Source organism: Hyalella azteca, unplaced genomic scaffold, assembly GCF_000764305.2.
Source record: "Hyalella azteca isolate HAZT.00-mixed unplaced genomic scaffold, Hazt_2.0.2 contig6145, whole genome shotgun sequence".
Lineage (NCBI taxonomy): Eukaryota > Metazoa > Arthropoda > Malacostraca > Amphipoda > Hyalellidae > Hyalella > Hyalella azteca.
Window position 1 is genome coordinate 313,671 of NW_025936313.1, and position 21,214 is coordinate 334,884.

The 21,214-nt window shown below is 40.8% G+C and overlaps 1 protein-coding gene across 1 annotated transcript; it reads left to right on the forward strand.

The window, feature by feature from the left end:
- Window positions 1-2,303: 2,303 nt before the first annotated feature.
- LOC108673186 (vacuolar protein sorting-associated protein 13) lies at window positions 2,304-20,953 on the forward strand (the record flags this gene model as incomplete). Its single annotated transcript, XM_047880759.1, is given in 15 exon segments — window positions 2,304-2,330; window positions 2,833-2,968; window positions 3,446-3,603; window positions 4,309-4,533; window positions 5,593-5,832; window positions 10,588-10,698; window positions 13,126-13,473; window positions 13,859-14,070; window positions 14,312-14,501; window positions 15,675-15,913; window positions 16,441-16,615; window positions 18,081-18,161; window positions 19,021-19,156; window positions 19,786-19,964; window positions 20,837-20,953. Coding segments are annotated over 15 exon segments (2,574 nt in total), but the record flags the coding sequence as incomplete, so codon positions are not given.
- Window positions 20,954-21,214: the final 261 nt, after the last annotated feature.

Consider the following 21,214-nt stretch of genomic DNA (forward strand, 5'->3'; position numbering starts at 1 on the left):
TCACGTGACGCTGCAGGCAAGTTTTGTTCACTGTTCTTCAGCTTGTCCAGAAAATTTTCAATATAAACCAGATTATCGTTAATAAATTGTTCCTCTTCTTCTTGGTTAAGCCCACCATCTAGGTCAGGATCCACTGGTGGCCTATCCACATTCATAGCCATTGTGCAACTTTCACAAGTTTGGACACCTAAATGTTGCTTATAGAAGAATACACTGACAGCGGAGCAGTACCGGCAAGCCTCCACACAGAAAACAGCCTATTCACAGAAAGTATTCAGCTTAGTGAACCTATTAAAATTACACTCGTGTCTACACTCAGGTTACTAATACCTTGCACCATTAAAACAGTTCAAGAGTCACGGCACCATTATGTTGTGGACCACCAGGTTCGCATGAACTGTTGTAGTGAATAAAAGTCTTTTCTGGTCAAGATATACTTAAAATCCAACACCACAACAGAGATACAAAATTGTGCAAGGTTACAAAGTACACGGAGACAATCTGGAACAAGACATATACAGGCCGAATAGAGGGATCCTTACTGTCCGCACTCTAAAATCCGAATGAATCCGTTCGTACGACACCAGTCAGCAAAGCTACGATTCTTTCAACAATCATTGGGACATTTAAAACTATGCCGCAAAATTTAAGTGGTATTGTGGCGCGACCAATAGAAGCGGTTTGCGTACTTTCAAGACCTTTAATCATAACAGGGTTACTGTTAATAAGGGGAACTTTACTCTTGACTAACACATGACATTTGCACATATTCATTGCCGCTCCACTATCAATAAGAACATTAACCTTAACATCTCCAACACTTAAAGGCAAGCGCATTAAATTAGCAGGCTGTGAAAACGAAATCATGCCTAATGAATCAATTGACTCGCCTGAACCACTTTTAGAGCCTGTAGCAGCCTTACGACATTCATTGGGCGGCTCATAGGGAGGTTCTTCACAACGTCGCGGCTCACTGGGAGGTTCTTCACAATGTCGCGGCTCATCCACAGCAACTGGGCGATCAAGCTGGCAAGGTGCATCGCCATCATCTAATTCATCAACTAAACCGTCATATCTATTTCGCAAAAATCCTGATGAGGCTCCATGTTGCAATTGCTCCCGCTTTACCTCATTTGAGCCGGAGCTGAACCGTTAAAAGACGGTACACGAGAATTCGCGAATGCGCTGCGATCCCGCCGTTCCATGTGCAGATCGCTGATGAACGAACTGAGGCGCTGACTGCTGTGGTCGGTTGGTGACGTCATAATTACGTCGATAATTCGGGCATTGATATAGGAAATGGTCTCTAGAACCACAAGCAAAACATTGGTTCAGACGTTTTCTACAGTTGCTAATAAGATGATCCCGTCTTCCACAATGCCGACACGCTAAATCACCGGTCACAGGCCCCACCTGAGGTCTTGCCGAATTCCGGAAACGAGCATTCGTCTCAGCATACACTAGCGGTTTTCTCACAAAAGGCTTCCCATGAACTAAATTTGCTTTTGTTGAACAGTGCTGGAGATATCTTACAACTTACATCATTTTCCTGTAAAATACATCAAAACACATCATTTTCCTGTACACCGTATATACATCAAGATAATACACATTATTGATCCTTAATAATTAACCTAGCACTCTACAGTGTTGTACAGCTAGTGTGGCAAAGATTCTGATTCTGGCTGGGATGTCTCGTGCTTGCATGGGCACTGTGGGGATATCCTGTGCCTTCAGTTGGAATTTTCTAAAGCCCTGATATGCTCGGCCTGCAGTGGTCGTGTAAGGTGTTCATATAATTCATAGGGGTGGTAGTTGAGTAGTAGGAGTCTTGCTGGGTGACGTGGTATTGTGAGGGCGCGGGCACAGTACATCAGTAGAATCTGTTGCCCTCTTAGGTTGAGAGGCATCAGGTCTGCCTCTGCCTCCAACTTTACGACAGGTGTACAACGCTGTGCCCCAAGTATGATGCGTGCAGCTTCATATTGAATTCTGTCAAGCTTTTGTAAGTGGGTGGCTGCCACTGGACTTAGTAGAAAACTAGCATAGTCAAGTTTAGATCGGATTAATCAACATACAGCCGCTGTAGTGTTGAGGCATCAGCTCCCCACTGCCTGTCAGCAACCACTCGTAGTAGCCGAAGATCAGCTTGACATCTGGAGGTGAGGTTTGCTATGTGCGAGCCCCAAGTCAGTTTTTGATCAAATATAACTCCCAGAAAACGGACCTGGGACACAAATTGTAGATTTAAGCCATTTAGTATTAGCTGTTGGTCTGGAGTTCGGCGTGCTCTGGTAAACACAATGGCTGTGGTCTTCTCTGCAGAAATTGTTAGCCCCCACTGTTGGGACCACCTCTCTATAGTCTGTAGGGCACCTTGCAGAGTGTTGATAGCTTCTGTTGGAGGATCCTTACTGTCCGCTCTCTAAAATCCGAATGAATCCGTTCGTACGACACCAGTCAGCAAAGCTATGATTCTCTCTAAAACAATCTTACAACTTTTACATCCTAATTAAAATACATACTTTTCCTATAAACCATACATCAAGATAATATACATTATTAATCCTTAATAATTAACCTAGCCCTCTACAACGTTTTATTAATTAACATTAATTTAATAATAATAAATAATAATTAAATAATAATTTTATTACCGAAAATCACCTTCTGGACTTCAATGAAACTTGCACAGAATGCAGGGTAAGTGAACGCACATTAAATAATAATAATATTAATTTTTATTAACGAAAATAATTTTCTGGTGTTCAATGAATTTCAATAAAACTTGCAATAAATACAGAACAAGTGAACGCGTCGTTGTTATTGCAGGTTGCCAACTGCCTGACGCAGAAGCTCGAGGTTTACTTCATGACTGAGCGCGGCAACGAAGTGGAACGCGTCAAGATCCTCGCGCCTGGGGAGGTGGCTTATCTTCCCCTTAGGGCTGTTCACACTCCTACTGCTGGTATGAAATAAGTATCTTGTGCAAATAGCCAATAATATAATGCAAATAGGTAATCATTAGTATTAATAGAGAATAATATTGTGCTGATAGCTAATTAATAATGTAAATAGATCATAAAAAATTGTGAAAATTTATTAACATGTAGCGGAAATATAATCCCCTCCGATATTCCTCTGTAATGGGCCTTGTGGCCCACACTCCTGCAGCAGGTATGAAATAATTATCTTAAGTAAATAGCCAATAATATTGTGCCAATAGCTTATTATTAATGTAAATAACTCATAAAATATGATGAAAATTTATTAACATGTAGCGGAAACGTATTCTTCGCTGTTATTCCTGCTTATAAATTATTCCTCTTTCTAATCACAATATAATGGTTATGTATAAACATGTTGCGCTCTTTGGACTAAAAGTTAGCACAAGTTTTAGCATATTAGAATAGATTTTATTTGAATCAATTTATAATTTTTGCAGAGCTTTTCTTCTGCGTGAGCGGCTACAGCGTCTCGCGACTACCCCTCGTGTGGCGAGGGCTACAGAACGACCCTCAGAAGCTGCATCCCCTCACCTGCGTCGCCAAGACCGACCCTCACAACCCCAGCAACCCCAAGCGACATGACTACAACTTTGTGGTCAGAACCTTGACACAATTACCCTCACATGTACCCTCGTATTTCCCCTCACATTTACCCTCGTATTTCTCCTCACATTTCCCCTCGCATTTCTCCTCACATTTCCCTTCGTATTTCCCCTCACATTTCCCCTTGTATTTCCTCTCACATTTCCCCTAACATTTTTCCTCACATTTTCCTTCACATACCCTTCACATTTCCCTCTCACACTTCCATCTCACATTTCTCCCTCTCATTTGCCCTCTCATTTGCCCTCTCATTTCCCTCTTACATTCCCCTCACATTTCCCCTCACATTCCCCTCACATAGCCCGCTCTGAATATCTCTGTGCAACGCAACTCAGAGCGATTTAGTTAATAGCAACAATATTGCCGTTTCAATGATATTATTATTAATATTATATAATATTGCTACAATATTGCGAGCTGTCAAGTCAACATTTACCCTCTAGCACTCATTTTTTGAGTGAATTAGATTATAGCCGTCGCTAGGCGAGCAAATGTGCATCGCTATTTAGACTGAAGCCCACTCATTTCTCTGAGTGATATATCAATTTAAATATTACCTGTGGCTGGCGAGTTGTAAAGTCAAAGTCTCACACATTTTTCTGAGTGGCATATTAAGTGAAATATCGTCATTACCGGTGAGACAGAGTCCCACTTATTTATCTGAGGGATGCAATAATTGAAATTTTACCGTTGACAGGCGAGTTGCCAAGTGGAACAGATCCTGTGGGAGTCTACGACGCGTAGGACTCTTGACGCCGTCCTGACAATGGTGGAGGTACGTCCTTGCGTACAGCTGCAGAACCTGCTGCCCTTCCCCCTCGTCGTGACGCCCCCCAACTGCAGCGACAACCTCGTCGTCGCCCCTGGCGTCGTCCTAGAGCTGCCCTATGCCCAGCCTGGGGCCATGTACCTAGAACTGCAGGTGAACATTGTTGGGCCATGTGCCTAGAACTGCTGGTGAACATTGCTGGGCCATGTACCTAGAACTGCAGGTGAACATTGCTGGGCCATGTACCTAGAACTAACATTGCTGGGCCATGTACCTAGAACTGCAGGTGAACATTGCTGGGCCTGTCTCTTATACACATCTAGATGTGTATAAGAGACAGGCCATGTAGGTACCTAGAACTGCAGGTGAACATTGCTGGGCCATGTAGGTACCTAGAACTGCAGGTGAACATTGCTGGGCCTGTCTCTTATACACATCTAGATGTGTATAAGAGACAGTTGCTGGGCCATGTAGGTACCTAGAACTGCAGGTGAACATTGCTGGGCCATGTAGGTACCTAGAACTGCTGGTGAACATTGCTGGGCCATGTATCTAGAACTGCAGGTGAACATTGCTGGGCCTGTCTCTTATACACATCTAGATGTGTATAAGAGACAGGCCATGTAGGTACCTAGAACTGCAGGTGAACATTGCTGGGCCATGTACCTAGAACCTGTCTCTTATACACATCTAGATGTGTATAAGAGACAGGGTGAACATTGCTGGGCCATGTACCTAGAACTGCTGGTGAACATTGCTGGGCCATGTAGGTACCTAGAACTGCAGGTGAACATTCCTTTTCTCGAATATTACTTCCTTAAATATTCATTTTTCGTGCATTAATTTTTTTGTATGTTCATTTTGTTCGTCGCTTTCAACATTCCTATTCTAGCCCTGTAGATTAAATTTTAGCTTATTCACTCTGCCTTCCTTTACGGCTGTTGTGGCACGCAGAGCAATTAATGGGCCAACTTGTCCAAATTGTGTCACACTTTTCGCACTTTGCACTCATATGCGCTTTTTCACGACCAAATTTGATCAAACTGATCTATTTAATGGCGATAAATCCTCGCTAATACACAAAGTCTCACTCATTTCCTTGAGTGCGTAATGTCCTGCCGACACCTGCTTCCCTCTGCAGCTGTTGTGGCACGCAGACCAATTAATGGATCTTTTTGTCCAAATTGTGACACACCTGCTTTCCCTCTTCAGCTGTTATCTTACTACGGCCGTAACTGGAAGTGCGGCCGTAGCATCGAGTCCGTACCTGCCGTGCTGGACGTATGGACGTTCGAGGGATGTCCTGAGGGAGGAACCCTCACCTACACGGGGGGCGCCACGTCCACCCTCGAGCTGGGGGTGCACACCAGCACCCACCGGGGCACCATCACCATGGCCCTCTACTGCCCCTTCTGGATGCTTAATAAGACCGGGCTTGATCTCACCTATCGGGTGAGTTATTCGTACTTGTACGATATTCTTATTTGTGTGTTACTGTCACTTATACGGTACTGTTACTTACTATACGTTACTGTGACTTAAACGTTACTGTTACTTATACGTCGCTGTTACTTATATGGTACTGTTGCTCATACGTTACTGTTACTTATACGTTACTCTTACCTAAACGTTACTGTTACTTATACGCTACTCTTACTTATACTACTTATACGTTATTGTAACGCAGTGGTTTGTGCCACTGTATGACAGTGGTAGCGGCACCGATTGAGAGGAGTTAGTCGTGGGTTCGAGCCTTGGGCAGCACAGTTCATTTCCCAGTGTCGCTGGTAGAGGGTGCTTGGTTGCCGTCAGAGGTGGTGCTTGCAGCATGGTCGTGGGTTTGAGTCCCTAAACGAACTCTGGGTACTTCTCACCTCGTGGTATCTTAAAGATCTTAGTAACAGTTACTACTCATTGTGTAACTCATTGTAATAGTAAATTAGTATTAGCGGTGGCACCGTTCGCAAGGCCAAAATGCATGTCGCTGATTCTGCACGTCGCCGAATTTTCACAGCTTGTTGCGATCTCGAACACGCAACTCACTGCTCCAATATTGCCTTGCTTAACCGCCAGACCAGTACCGTAAACGGTAGCTGCGATTGAACCCACCACTCATGTACTCCAGTCTCGTTATTCAGAACTGTTAACAATCTACCACTAAAACCTACGTGAATCATTTTTGTAGCCCGATCACTCCTAGCTCTACTGTCTATATATATTTATTCTCTAAATCTGCCTCAATATTTTTTTGTTTCTACCTCTCATTCTACCTGTTTCTACCTCCATTTCTATCTCTACTTCTGACAACTTCGCCTTCACAGAAATGTCCAAGTTCTGCTAAGGAACACATGATGGATTATATGTCTAAAATTCATTCACATTGTATGAATTGTATGGGCTTCAAAAGTAAAATATTCAAGATGATATTCTACAGTTTGTGGTGATCGGTGGTGGTAGATGTACCCCTCTGTGCGTGGGTGGTGGTAGATGAGTACGTCGTCTTTTCTCTGCATCTTGATTCAAGTCTCCAGATATAATCGTTTAAATATTAATTTCTTTGTTATATGTGAAACATGCCACAATTTCTGTGATATCATTTGTGAAACATGCCACAATTTCTGCGATACCATTTGTGAAACATGCCACAATTTCTGCGATGCCATTTGTGAAACGTGCCACAATTTCTGCGATGCCATTTGTGAAACATGCCACAATTTCTGTGATATCAAGGAGAGAACAGTAAGTCTGTGTCGGTTCACCCTCTCGCCGGCCCTTCTGTCGGGAATTTGGTTTACTTGAGAGCAACTGTGATTGAAAAACTGCAGCTTTTGCATTACCATGGTTAAGTTTTAGTTAATAACTAATAATAATAATTAAACCTTAGGGAACGTGGGATCTTTGAGGGATCTCGAATTATTTTGAGAGGTCCCAACTTGAAAGTTGGGATCCTAGCATATTTAGAGGGTACCAGTGAGGGAAGGTATATATGAGTCCCGCTTGCTAGAATGTGACGAGGGATTATATCGTTGAATATGCAATAAAAAAATCGTGGGAAATATGATTTATAGATTATGTGAAATTTCATGCAAAATGTACGATAATTCGTGAAGATGCTCGTGCATGGAAGAAATTGCAAATTTATTAAAAATGCTTAAAAAATGTTATTCAAGATGCAGTGGAAATGTATTTTAATGAATAGAAGATGTACTAAGAAAATAATGAATCTACATAGAAAATGTTTTTGTTTATTTGGAAGAAATGCTTGAAGAAAACCTAAAAACTCATGCAAAGTATATAAAAAGAGTAAAAATACGATGATATCGCATGCGGTTTGTCACTAATAACTCGAACTAATCCCTTCTACAACTTTTACGTGTAATTTAATTAGCAATTACATTTTCACTATCGTGAAACGTTTCATTTTGTTGACGTGACATAAATTAACCTGCATGCCACCATGTTTATGCTCTGGTAATTTAAACGTTCATATCTCAGACCGTTCTTGATTGTAACGCAGTATTGTAACGCATAGCGCTTGCATAGTGCATGTTCGGCTCGTATAGTGCATTTTGTCTATGCATTGTGCTCGTATAGTGCATGTTGGGCTCGTATAGTGCATGTTGGGCTCGTATAGTGCATGTTGGGCTCGTATAGTGCATATTGGGCTCGTATAGTGCATGTTGTCTGTGTATAGTGCTCGTATATAGTGCATTATGTCTTTGTATAGTGCTCGTGTGGTGGATGCTTGTTAAGTCCGTGTTTTCTTAGCGTAGAAATCATTGTACTAACTTGATAATTTCCATAGAAAAGCTATACATGTTCATCGCAGTTTGTCCCTGCTTGCATTTTGTAACAATTTCAGAGTCGACTGGGAGCATTTGTAGGTGGGCTTTGTGCACCTGTAAGTGGACTGGGTGCATATGTGTAGGTGGACTGGGTACATGTGTAGATGGTGAGCTTTGTGCATGTGTATATAGGTGGACTGGGTGCATGTGTAGGAGGACTAGATGCATGTGGACTGGATGTCCCCCATATAACCCCGCCATGCTGGCCCCCAGGAGAGCCGTAAGTTGCGTCGGGTGGGGCGGGTGTGTCGGGCGCTCTTCCGCTCGTCTGGGGAGGTGAGCGCCGCCCCCGGGCAGGATGGGGGGGAGCTGGGGGCACAATCATGCGGTTGACCATATATTCAGTTTAATTGTGTTTTTAAAATCATGTGTTAGTGCTGTGTAGAGGAATAACTGAGTTCTGCTTACCCGCTTCTGTACCCTGACATAACTGCCTGCGTGTGTGGTGGTAACCTTTCAAGGGGCAAGGGGCCATTCATCACCATATTCATACGTGGTCAAGTGGCCATTCATCACCCTATTCATACGTGGTCAAGTGGCCATTCATCACCATATTCATACGTGGTCAAGTGGCCATTCATCACCATATTCATACGTGGTCAGGCGGCCATTCATCATTGCATTCGTGAATGGCAAGATGTATATTTTATTTCCGTTACGGAGCTTGTGCTTAAAACTGACCATTCGTATTCGTGTTAATATTATTGTTGCTTTATCAATACTAATTCAATTCACTTTTTTATTTAATAAAAAGCGTGTGTTTTGTCGTGTTCAGTTGTGGCATCTGCGCATATATATTCTGATGTTAGCCTTTTATTGCACTTTTTTTGAATTGTTATTGCTAAAGTATGCATTTGATATTCTGCCTGATAACTTCTATTTATTCCTATTAAAAAGGGTACCATTTTTTATATATGTACTTCTATCATTAGTTTGCTTTAATCGTTAGTTCACCAAGAATTTAAATGCATTAAAAACGTAGAGTTAATTCCGAAAGCGTTTCTTTTTCCGGCGCCATCATCAGTTCAAGAATCTATAATATACAAGTAAAATTAACAGATTAAAGCATGGATCTTGCATATTAAATCAGAAACTATTAAAGGGTCCACGCGAGCTTCATTGATAATGCAGTGTAAAAAATATGTTGTGTATAAAAATATTAAATATATTGTTTAGGCGTAAGTCAGCAGTCTTGCATTTTTGCCATATTGTCCTAAAGAGCTCTAACACTCAGAAAAATAAGTGAAAATTATTCCAAATAGCGATGCCCTTTTTGCCCTTGTTTGGGTCAACTTGTCCTGGCTAATTATATGCAGAAAGTGTGTCACTGTTTGGACAAAAATGATGCATTCGTTTTTCTGAGTGAAGGCATCAATTTGCCATAGGAAATAAGTGGAGAGCTGAAAAAACTGTTGAAATAATTTTCGTTGCATTTTTCTATATTTTGAAGCACTGACTATATATATATATACGAAAAAAAATTCTGCTGCAAAATATAATTGACATCAGGATTTGTCAAACATGAATATATTTATTGAACTTTATTATTGAATTAAATTGACGTCTGTGCGTTATAAACTGGTATGTTTTGCTGTGTTTTTGTGGGGTTTGGCATTCGGGAAAGTGAATATTATTATTACATTGTATTATATGTTATTATCGTTTAGGGATTATTTACTGGGGTGAAGCTGCTCTGTCACCCCGTCTCACGCCGTCTATCTATTCTGTCACCCCGTCTCCTGCCGTCTATCTATTCTGTCACCCCGTCTTATGACGTCTGCCTATTGTGTCTTCCCGTCACATGACGTCTGTCTATTCTGTCTCCCCGTCACATGACGTCTGTCTATTCTGTCACCCCGTCTTATGACGTCTGTCTATTCTGTCTTCCCGTCACATGACGTCTGTCTATTCTGTCAACCCGTCACATGACGTCTGTCTATTCTGTCACCCCGTCTCATGACGTCTGTCTATTCTGTCACCCCGTCACATGACGTCTGTCTATTCTGTCACACCGACACATGACGTGTGTCTATTCTGTCACCCCGTCTCATGACGTCTGTCTATTCTGTCACCCCGTCACATGACGTCTGTCTATTCTGTCACCCCGTCTCATGACGTCTGTCTATTCTGTCACCCCGTCACATGACGTCTGTCTATTCTGTCACCCCGGCACATGACGTCTGTCTATTCTGTCACCCCGTCACATGACGTCTGTCTATTCTGTCGCCCCTTCTCACAATTTCTGTCTATTCTGTCAACCCGTCTTATGACATCTGCCTGTTCTATCACTCCGTCTCACAATTTCTGTCTACTCAGTCACTCCGTCTCACAATTTCTGTCTGCTTCGCATGCCGCCGCACAGAAGTCCAATAAGCCTGACAGAAGTCTGTCAGTGAGCTCTGTCAGCTCTATAGACAGCAGACAGGAGGGCTCGGTAGACAGTACCGTCTCTAGCCCTGTCTCGCCTGTCAAGGTATGTTCACTGTTGTGGTTTTTTTTTGCACAAACACCAAAAACTATTTTTTTGCTGCACAAGTTTTTGCCGTTTTTTTACCTGCAGAGTTTGCACTAACAGTACATGCCTACTCTCTCAGAAAAATAAGTTTGTAACTTTGTCCAAATAACGATGCACTGTTTGCCCTTCTGTAGGTCATCCTGACACAGTATAGACCCATTAAAACTGCGTATCAGTGATACGTGCAGAGCACGAGCCACTATTTAGACAATATAACGCATTCATTTTGAGTGTGCACAAACTGTGGCTGTTTGTTCTATATATGCAGAGCTTGCACTAACGCATATATATATACTCACTATAAAATATATTGTACAATTGTACATGTACTCTTTTTACATATACTGTAGATGCCTTCTGTCTTCGAAGTAGAGTCTAACAGTTTTGTCAAATTCCAAACACACCATAAATGAGAAATTTATGCAATTTATTTTACTTGAATGAGTGTTATTATATGCATTATAATTCCATCACGTTTTATTTTTACAACACTTCTCTTTACAGCTTCACTCCTTGTTGTCTTTTGTTTGTCTGCTTCAAATCTTATAATCTATATTTAACACGCTTCTAATTGTCCAATCAATCTGAAATTTTGCACACTTGCGTGAAGTCCGATACAGTGCTTGAATCAATTGACAGAATAAATAATTTTAAAAATTACAAATTAAAAAATATGTTGACAAATAATTTTTTTATAGATAAAAATAAAATAAGAAATTCTTTCTACATGTGTAACATCGGAGACACTGCATGGCCTCTTTAGAAGTGTTGTGTTTTAAAAGTAATTTTTAAACTCATATTATTTGAGTCGGTGCTACCTCATTCTATTTAATGCAGTACCCTATTACAGTTTTTCTCTTCAGTAGCATTCACTTATATTCTCTTCATTTCTATTTGTTTTTAATTTTTTTTTTGTTCATTAAATTTTTTACTTTTTTTATTTTGTTCTTAATTTTGTTACACTATATCTTAGCTAGACTCGTTTTAATTTCTTAATAAGTGTATTTTTCATAAGGGATAGAGCGACTACAAGTTCAAGATTGAATTCAAATGACGAAATAATTAAAGTTCACAATTCTGAAGTGTGTTTATCTTATGTTATATTCTACCACAAGTCATTCAAATGGTTTCGCTTGTTTCTCCTTTATAATTGTCATATATTTTACACAAATTTCATTACAATGCACGTACTTTCTGCTAAGTATTATCATTGCGCCAAAAAGTTAATGCTTTTTCTTTGTAACAAATTACTTGAGTTCCGTTTTATGCTTGAATTGCTTGAATTCGGTTTTATGCAGTTATTATTTTAGTTCCGTTTTATGATGTGAATTACTTGAGTTCCGTTTTAAGCAGCTTTGTATTGAAGTATGTGTGCTCAGTCGGCCTTCATTAATTTTTCTCAATGTTTAAGTTGTTGCTGTGTTTGCCTTAGGATATATATTTTTGAAGTAATAATGTATTTTGTTTGTTATTTTTTGCTTCGTTCTCCGTTTTTTGTTCATATTAATGAGCCTTTTCCGCGAAAAATTCTGTGCTAAGCTGAATGCATGACAAACTTCGCTATTATTTTAATATTTTTTGCTGAATACTTTCAACCTTAGTTTGCTTAAATCGCAATTTCACCATGAATTTAAAAGAAAAAGTCCAAGTTAATTCACCATATCATCAATAAAAACGTTCCGGAGCTCAAAACGTTTCCTTTGAATTGACTTGGCGTTTTCCTTGTTTTTCACATTTGTGCTGAATGCGTTGTTGATAACTAACTCTTTTACACATACGTTTTTCCCGTACGTTTATATGTTAATAATTATTCTATATCCATAGCCTAATTCTGGCTTTTCTCTGTCATTGTTTTTTATAAATCTATTCTCTTTTATTTGGAGACCTATAATTATCATATCTGGCTAAATTGCAATAAAATAATACGTTTCTGTTAATCCAAGTTCTTTATAAAGATAAAGAACTTGAACTCTGCTAATCCACGCAATAAATCAATGCTAATATTTGCATCTAGGAGTCAATTAATGACCTCATAATTATATAACTGATCTGCAGCCTTGTACAATCTTAACCATTTATATAGTAATTTCTATTGATGATCTTAACCATTCGAGCCTAATTATATTTGCTATTGACGATCTCTATATACCCTTTGAGTCAACTCACTCAAATAAATGAGTGAGACTTTGTCCAAATAGCGATGCACCCTTTGCCCTTGTGTGGCTCATCCTGAACCAATTTGGATGGCAAAATGCCGTATCAAATAAGGAGTAGATAGTGGGTCTCTATTCGGACAAAATTACTAATTAATTTTTTTTAGTGTTATCCCATTTACCAAAAAAAACTGCACCAGTTTGCAATATAACTTTAATTTTGCTGTCTCAGGGCGACGTACCGAACAACTACATCAACCACAGCCGCAGCAACAACGACCCAGTTCTTTTCTCCTTCAAATCCAAAGCATTTTTTGGCAAGAAAAAAGCCAGTGTGCGCGCCGAAGACAGCGACTGGAGCGACAAATTTGCGCTCGATGCAGTCGGGAGCAATGGGATCGTAACATGTCGGTCCCGGGACCAGCGGACAGGAAGTGAACGTGTTTATCAGCTCAACGTAAACATCAGTTTAAGTGCTAACAGTCTTACCAAGATCGTCGTATTTACGCCTTTCTATAAAGTGGTGAACCGCGCACCACATCGCCTTCAGCTGCAGCATTATGGTCATCAGACATGGAAGGTGAGTCATGCTGACATCAGACATGGAAGGTGAGTGATGCTGACATCAGCTGCAGCATTATGGCCATCAGACATGGAAGGTGAGTGATGCTGACATCAGCTGCAGCATTATAGCCTTCAGACATGGAAGGTGAGTCATGCACTCATGCTGTATATTATAAGTAATAGATATTATACACATTGTATGCAATATATTCGATTAACTCTCATATGGCGCAGAACCGTTAGTAGTTTTTATTTTTTACTATTGAATACAATTAGGATATTTATTAGATTTACATCTCTATTCTCTACAGCGCATATGACCTGTGTGGATTATTGTAATTTACCATGTAATACAATTATAATATTCACTAAAAGAATCCGCACTTTTTTCCATGGAACAGGACCTGGAGCCTGGAGTGTGCGAGGGGCTGTGGGCGGACTGTACCACATGTAGTGTACGTGTACGTGTACGTGGCACCATGGAGACCACGTCGCCCATAGCGTATAACTTCCTACACGCGACGCTCTTCAGGCTAGACAACGCATACGGGGGCGTATACGCCGAGACTGTGGAGGCCGAGGGTGGTGCGGGTGTGGTGCTGGCTCTTAATGGGTGAGTTGGGGTGCTGGCTCTTAATGGGTGAGTTGGGGTGCTGGCTCTTAATGGGTGAGGTGGGGTGCTGGCTCTTAATGGGTGAGTTGGGGTGCTGGCTCTTAATGGGTGAGTTGGGGTGCTGGCTCTTAATGGGTGAGTTGGGGTGCTGGCTCTTAATGAGTGTGTTGGTTTCGTATTCATAAATTTTTATTTTTATTTATGAATACATCAAATTTTATGAAGAGACTCTCTGTTGCAGGTATCAGGAGCACAGTGCTGCGGCCGTGCTGATCAACAGACTGCCTGTTGCTGTGTCAGTATGGCAGCAGCATCACCCACAGCACCGCAGCACTGCGCTCCCCCATCAGATGCTGCAGTTTGCCTGGGCTGAGGCGTCGCCCGCACCCAAACTCTGCGTCCAGTGCGGCGATTTTGAGCCCATCGTTAAGGTGATTTCGGGTGATTTTTATAACATCGCCAAGGTGATTTTGGGTGATTTTGATCCCATCGTAAAGGTCATTTTGGGTGATTTTGATCTCATCATAAAGGTGATTTTGGGTGATTTTGATCTCATCGTAAAGGTGATTTTGGGTGATTTTGATCCCATCGTAAAGGTGATTTTGATCTCATCGTAAAGGTGATTTTGGGTGATTTTGATCCCATCGTAAAGGTGATTTTGGGTGATTTTGATCTCATTGTAAAAGTGATTTTGGATGATTTTGATCTCATTGTAAAGGTGATTTTGGGTGATTTTGATCTCATCATCAAAGTGATTTTGGGTGATTTTGACCCCATCGTTAAGGTGATTTTGATCCCATCGTAAAGGTGATTTTGGGTGATTTCGATCCCATCGTAAAGGTGATTTTAGGCAATTATGATCCCATAGTAAAGGTGATTTTGATCCCATCGTAAAGGTGATTTTGGGTGATTTTAACCCCATATTTAAGGTGATTTTGACCCCATCGTTAAGGTGATTTAGGGTGATTTTGATCCCATCGTAAAGGTAATTTTGGGTGATTTTGATCCCATCGTCAAGGTGATTTTGGGTGATTTTGACCCCATCGTCAAAGTAATTTTGATTCCATCGTAAAGGTGATTTTGGGTGAAAGGTGATTTTGTGTGATTTTGATCCCATCGTAAAGGTGATTTTGGATGATTTTGACCCCATCGTAACGGCGATTTTGGACGATTTTAAACCCATCGTCAGAGTGATTTTGCGTGATTTTGTTCCTATCTTTGAGGTGATTTTGGGTGATTTTGATCCCATCGTTAATGTGATTTTGTTCCTATCGTTAAGGTGATTTGATCCCATCGTCCATGTAATTTTGCGTGATTTTGATCCCATCATCAAAGTGAATTTTGTGATTTTGATCCCATCGTCAAGGTGATTTTGGGTGATTTTGATCCCATCGTCAAGTTGATTCTGAGTGTTTTAGAGTTTTTTTCCAGTTCGTCAAAGCGATTTTTCTGATTTGTATCACATGGTAAAGGTGATTTTGCGTGATTTCGACCCCATCGTCAAGGTGATTTAGGTGATTTTGACCCATCATGAAGGTGATTTCAAGCCCCATCCTCACCCTCCTGACTGTCCTCGACTCAACCGACTCCCTCCCCTCCTACAGGAGATGCACGTGGGGCTGACACTGCTGGCGGGGGGCAACAGTGGGGGGTTTGCAGACCTGTTCAGTGGGGGGCAGCGCTGGCTGGTCTTCAGTGAAGACCTTGACCTGCTGGATAGTCTGCTACGGGACGACCTCAAGGAACGCGTCACGTCCCACGTCAGCGTCGCCCTCAGCAGACTGGGACTGTCCCTGGTGGATGACGTGTTGGCCAGGGAGGTCATGTATAGTGCCGTCACTAGGTGGGTTCATGGCTCGGGTAGGATGCCTAGTAGGTACTTTTAGTATCTAGTCATACGCCGTCACTAGGTGGGTTCATGGCTCGTGTAGGATACCTAGTAGGTACTTTTAGTAACTAGTCATACGCCGATTCATGGCTCGTGTAGGATACCTTGTAGGTACTTTTGGTAACTAGTCATACGCCGTCACTAGGTGGGTTCATGGCTCGTGTAGGATACCTAGTAGTACTTTTAGTAACTAGCCTTATAAATACCAGTATTTTAGTAACATGACCTATATTATCAAGCACTACTAGTAACAAGTATAAATACCAGTATTTTTAGCAACAAGCCGCACCGATTCCAGTATTTTTAGTAACAAATCCAAATTAACAAGTACTACTTTTTATTTTATTTATTTAATAGTTTATTTTATTTAATTTTAGTAACTAGTCGTACAAATACCAAGTTCTGATTTAATACCCATACCAGTATTTTTAGTCACAATGCCTACTAGTAACAGGTACCACAAGTACCACATTGTACCACAGCTCAGGCGTGGTGTGGGAGAACCGCAAGTACGGAGGGCGGAAGCGGCGCCCCTTCAGCGCCTCCCACACCGAGCTGCTGGAGGCCGCGTACCAACGCTACTGCCACGCACACCTCGTACCCGACCACGCGGGGCCACGTGCTTCTACCGTCGTCATCGTCGCTCCGAACCTCGAAGTAGGTCTTGGTAGATACTAGAGGTAGATCGCTATCCCTGTAGTGTGTGACGTAGCATTAGTAGTAGATCACTTTAGGCAAAATTATCATTTAATTATGATCCCATCCGTCGGGGACCGTCTGGCGGAAAATTTTGGATTTCGGCTTTTCCGGTTTTAGCCTCATCTTAAAGCTGACATTCTGACCTATCCAACGGTACTAAAGTCATCTCTGTACGTTGATTTATGCCTTCACGACAGATCGCGTAAGGGTTAAGGGTGGTGGAGTTCTTTCACATTTTAGATAGGCGGAAATTCCCAGCCGGGTACATAAAAGGACGGTCTGAAGACGCTGCACCTTAGTTATCCGGCAGCTGTCATTCGGGATGGTGCTCAAGCAGTCGTTTCCTCCATGAGTGACTGAATTTCAGATGCAGTCGTTCCCTCCACCCGTGACTGAATTTCAGCTCAAGTAACGTCTTGTCTGGTATCCTTGCCACCTTGCATGACAATTTCGGGGCGCTCAGGACTAAGTCGCGCTCTCCTGAACAGTTAACTTATTATCACTGCAAACCTATCCTGCAATGAGAGATATACCGTTCGATTCGCAAATAAGAGATCTAGATCGAGAGATTTTTTCCAATTTCGTTATAGTTTTGAAAATAATTTGAAAAGGGAGGGGGAAAATTCGAAAGGGGGGAGGGGAATCAAAAAATTTACTAAAAATGCCCACCCCATCCTCAAAAATTAGAATTTCGAGAAAAGCTACGACGAATCGATAGATATGGTCTTTACGCACCGAATGATGTGTCTCGATATTGTAGCTTGAAAATCCTATGAGATAGATTTATACAGTACCCCCTTTTTGGCCGTTTTCTAAGAATTTCACGTTTTCTTTCATTTTTTTCGAAAAATAAACATGAACAAAGACCGTTTATTTTTCTGTTTTACATATGTGTACCAAGTTTCAAAAAAATCCGTCTGTAAATAGCGGAGATAAAATTTTGGCCAGACGCTCCTCTTAAGACACATAATTAGCTAACAAAAATCTCAAAATAATTTCATAATGATGATTTTTTGCAACTTTTCCCTATTTTCCTTCCATTTCTCCCTTTTATCCTTCAATTTCTACCTATTTGCCTTCAATTTCTCTCTATTGTCCTTCCATTACTTCCTATTTTCCTTCCATTTCTCCCTAATTTCCTTCCATTTTTCTATTTGCTTTCTATTTCTTCTATTTTCTTTCCATTTCTCCCCATTTTCCTTCCATTTCTTCCTATTTCCTTCCATTTCTCCCCATTTTCTTTCCATTTTCCTTCCATTTCCCTGTTTTCCTTCAATTTCTCCCTATTTTCCTACCATTTCTCGCCTATTTTCCTTCCAATTCTCCTTATTTTCCTTCCATTTTCCCTATTTTCTTTCCACTTCTCCCTATTTCCATCAAATTATTAAGAACCGGTTATAACCATCATCCATGTTGACTTCAGGTTGACTTCGCCGCAATGGTTGTGCGTAAACCATTCAACCGCCACCTCATCCGCACCTACGAACCTGGTCTCTGGATGCAGGTTAGTCTACTCATGTCTACCCTCGTGTCTACTTCAAGTCTACCCTCATATCAACCCCAATGTCTAATCTTCTATCTACTTCCGCGTCTACCATCACATTTACCCCAATGACTACCACCGAGTATAACCCCATGTCTACACCATGCCTACCCCCATATCTACCCATGTTTATCCCCATGTCTTTCCTTGTCTACCCGCACGTTTACCCCATATCTTCCCCCATGTCGTACGCTTCCTGTATGTCTCCCTATCACATTTATTTTATTGTACACTCAAACTTTTTAATAACCCTTTGTTTTTTATACAAGTTGAATACAACGCCAAGAAGAATCCTATGCGTGTTGGTACCTACCAACTATGGCAGTAGCTGGGAAATGCCTAGTTGGTAACTAGTAACTCTCTAGTTGGTAACTAGTAACTCTCTAGCTGGTAACTAGTAACTGTCTATTTGGTAACTAGTAACTCTAGTTGGTAACTAGTAACTCTCTAGCTGGTAACTAGTAACTCTCTAGCTGGTAACTAGTAACTGTCTATTTGGTAACTAGTAACTCTAGTTGGTAACTAGTAACTCTCTAGCTGGTAACTAAAACTCTTTAGCTGGTAACTAGTAACTCTCTAGTTGGTAACTAGTAACTCTCTAGTTGGTAACTAGTAACTCTCTAGTTGGTAACTAGTAACTCTCTAGTTGGTAACTAGTAACTCTCCAGTTGGTAACTAGTAACTCTCTAGTTGGTAACTAGTAACTCTCTAGTTGGTAACTAGTAACTCTCCAGTTGGTAACTAGTAACTCCCTAGCTGGTAACTAGCAACTCTAGCTGGTAACTAGTTACTGCCCCCCAGTAACATACCAACACTGCAGGTGGAGCAGTACCAGCAGCGCAGGCACCTGCACCTGAAGGTGAACCAGCTGCAGGTGGACAACCAGCTCACTGACGTGCTCTTCCCCACAGTCTTCTACAGGGTCAAGCCTGCCAAGAGCGTCATGGACGAGACCGGTCAGTGCTATTACTTATATCACTTGATTAATTAATTGATTGATAATTACTTTATTAGTTTAAATTAATCATATTTGTTCAGGATTAATTTACGTAGGTTGATTATATTCATTACTGAACACCGTTCACCTGTACCTATTTGCTCCTAGCAACCTTCACTCAGAAAAATGAGTGTGGTTTTGTCCAAAAGGCGATGCACCATTCAACACTGTGTGGGTCATATTGACCTAGTTTGGCTCGGTAAAAGAACCAATAACGTAACAATTCAGTATTATGCTGTTCGCAAAGACACTTTTCTGGGCTATCGCGAATCGGATTTTTATGCCTAACACAATTTATGTATTATAATACTATTAATTGAAATACTGTATGTTAATTTTACAATTAAATACAATCACTCTATTATTATTATCAATTACCATATATAACAAAAAAAGTATTGTATCCTCGCAGTTTCCTAGCAGCTGTTCGAGGCGAGCGTGTATCGAATGCATTTGTGCTTAACACATTATGTATTAAAATAATACAATAATTACAATTATTACATCTTAATTATAAAATTAGCTACTATCACTGTCTTAATATTATCAATTACCATAAATAACTTAATAAATATTGTACTCTTACAGTGCCCAAGCCGCTGTTCGAGGCGAGCATGGTACAAGTAGAACAGCGTATAGGTCTACTCGAGTACAAGTATGTGTCGGCGCTGCTGCAGGAGTTCCACGTCATGGTCGAGATGCCCTTTGTTAGCGCCCTCCTCGCCCTCCTGGTCCCTCAGACTGACGTGCAACAGCTGCTTTACACCGTCAGTTCTGATACTGGTTGTGGTTACCTTGGTAACAGGGCGTTACTGACGGTAACACTTGTTACCAGGCTTATACCGCTCGTGCTTAACTTAATTTACTCATGGTAATGCTTGTTACCAGGCCTTTACCGCTTGTGGTTACCTTAATAATAGAGAGATTGTTTACTGACGGTAACGCTTGTTACCCGGCTATTAGCCTTAGGTAGGAATAGCATTGAGTATGGGTAATGGATCCGTATTTATAAAATGTAGTAATTTCTACCAGCTAATTTTAATTAATTAATTAAATGTGGAGCTTTTCCTCGAGCCATAGGGGTAACCACTTTTCTTTAATAAATAAAAAAGCTAGAAAAGAACATGAGTCAAATTTTGCAAGCCAATAGAGTATTAAATACAATATAACCTATTGTAAATTTGAGTTGTCATATTGTATATTGTCATATAAATCTGAGTTGTCAGTAGTTTCGAAGTAGTATTGTATGTAATATGAATTATTATTATTATTATTATTGATAGCTGGTTCCCTATTTTAAATGAAATGTAAGATTCATTAAATATATTTCCAGCTCAAAGCATCAGGCATGATATTAAATTTTGGCATAATGTGTTGTTTGAAATAAAATATGCAAGAATTAAAAAAAATGAAATTTTAAGCCCAAAGCACCAGACATGATAATTAAATTTTTGAATAATGCGTTATTAAAAATCAAATTTCCTAAAATTTAAAAAAATGAAAAATAAATAAAAATCAAATTTCCAAGAAGTAAAAAATGAGAAATAAATAAAAATCAAATTTCCTAGAATTAAAAAAATGAAAATAAATAAAAATCAAATTTCCTAGAATTAAAAAATCGAAATTTTAATTCTCGCAGCCTGAGAAGGTAGCGCAGGACACAGCGCTGGTGCAGGGCAGCCTGTCGCAGGCCGTCGTGACGCAGCAGGCTGCACGGCCTGTCTTCTTCCACTACCTGCACCTGTCACCCATCAAGGTGGGTCAGGATCACCCACACAAGGGTGAAAGTGCATCAATATTGGGACTAAGTCTCACTCATTTCTCTACGTGCTAGATCGCTGCTTGCCACCAGCGTCTCTACGTAAACTGTGCAGTAGATGTAGATGTGCAGTAGATGTAGCTGTGCAGTAGACGTAGTTGTGCAGTACATGTAGCTGTGCAGTAGATGTAGCTGTGCAGTAGATGTAGCTGTGCAGTAGATGTAGCTGTGCAGTAGATGTGGCTGTGCAGTAGATGT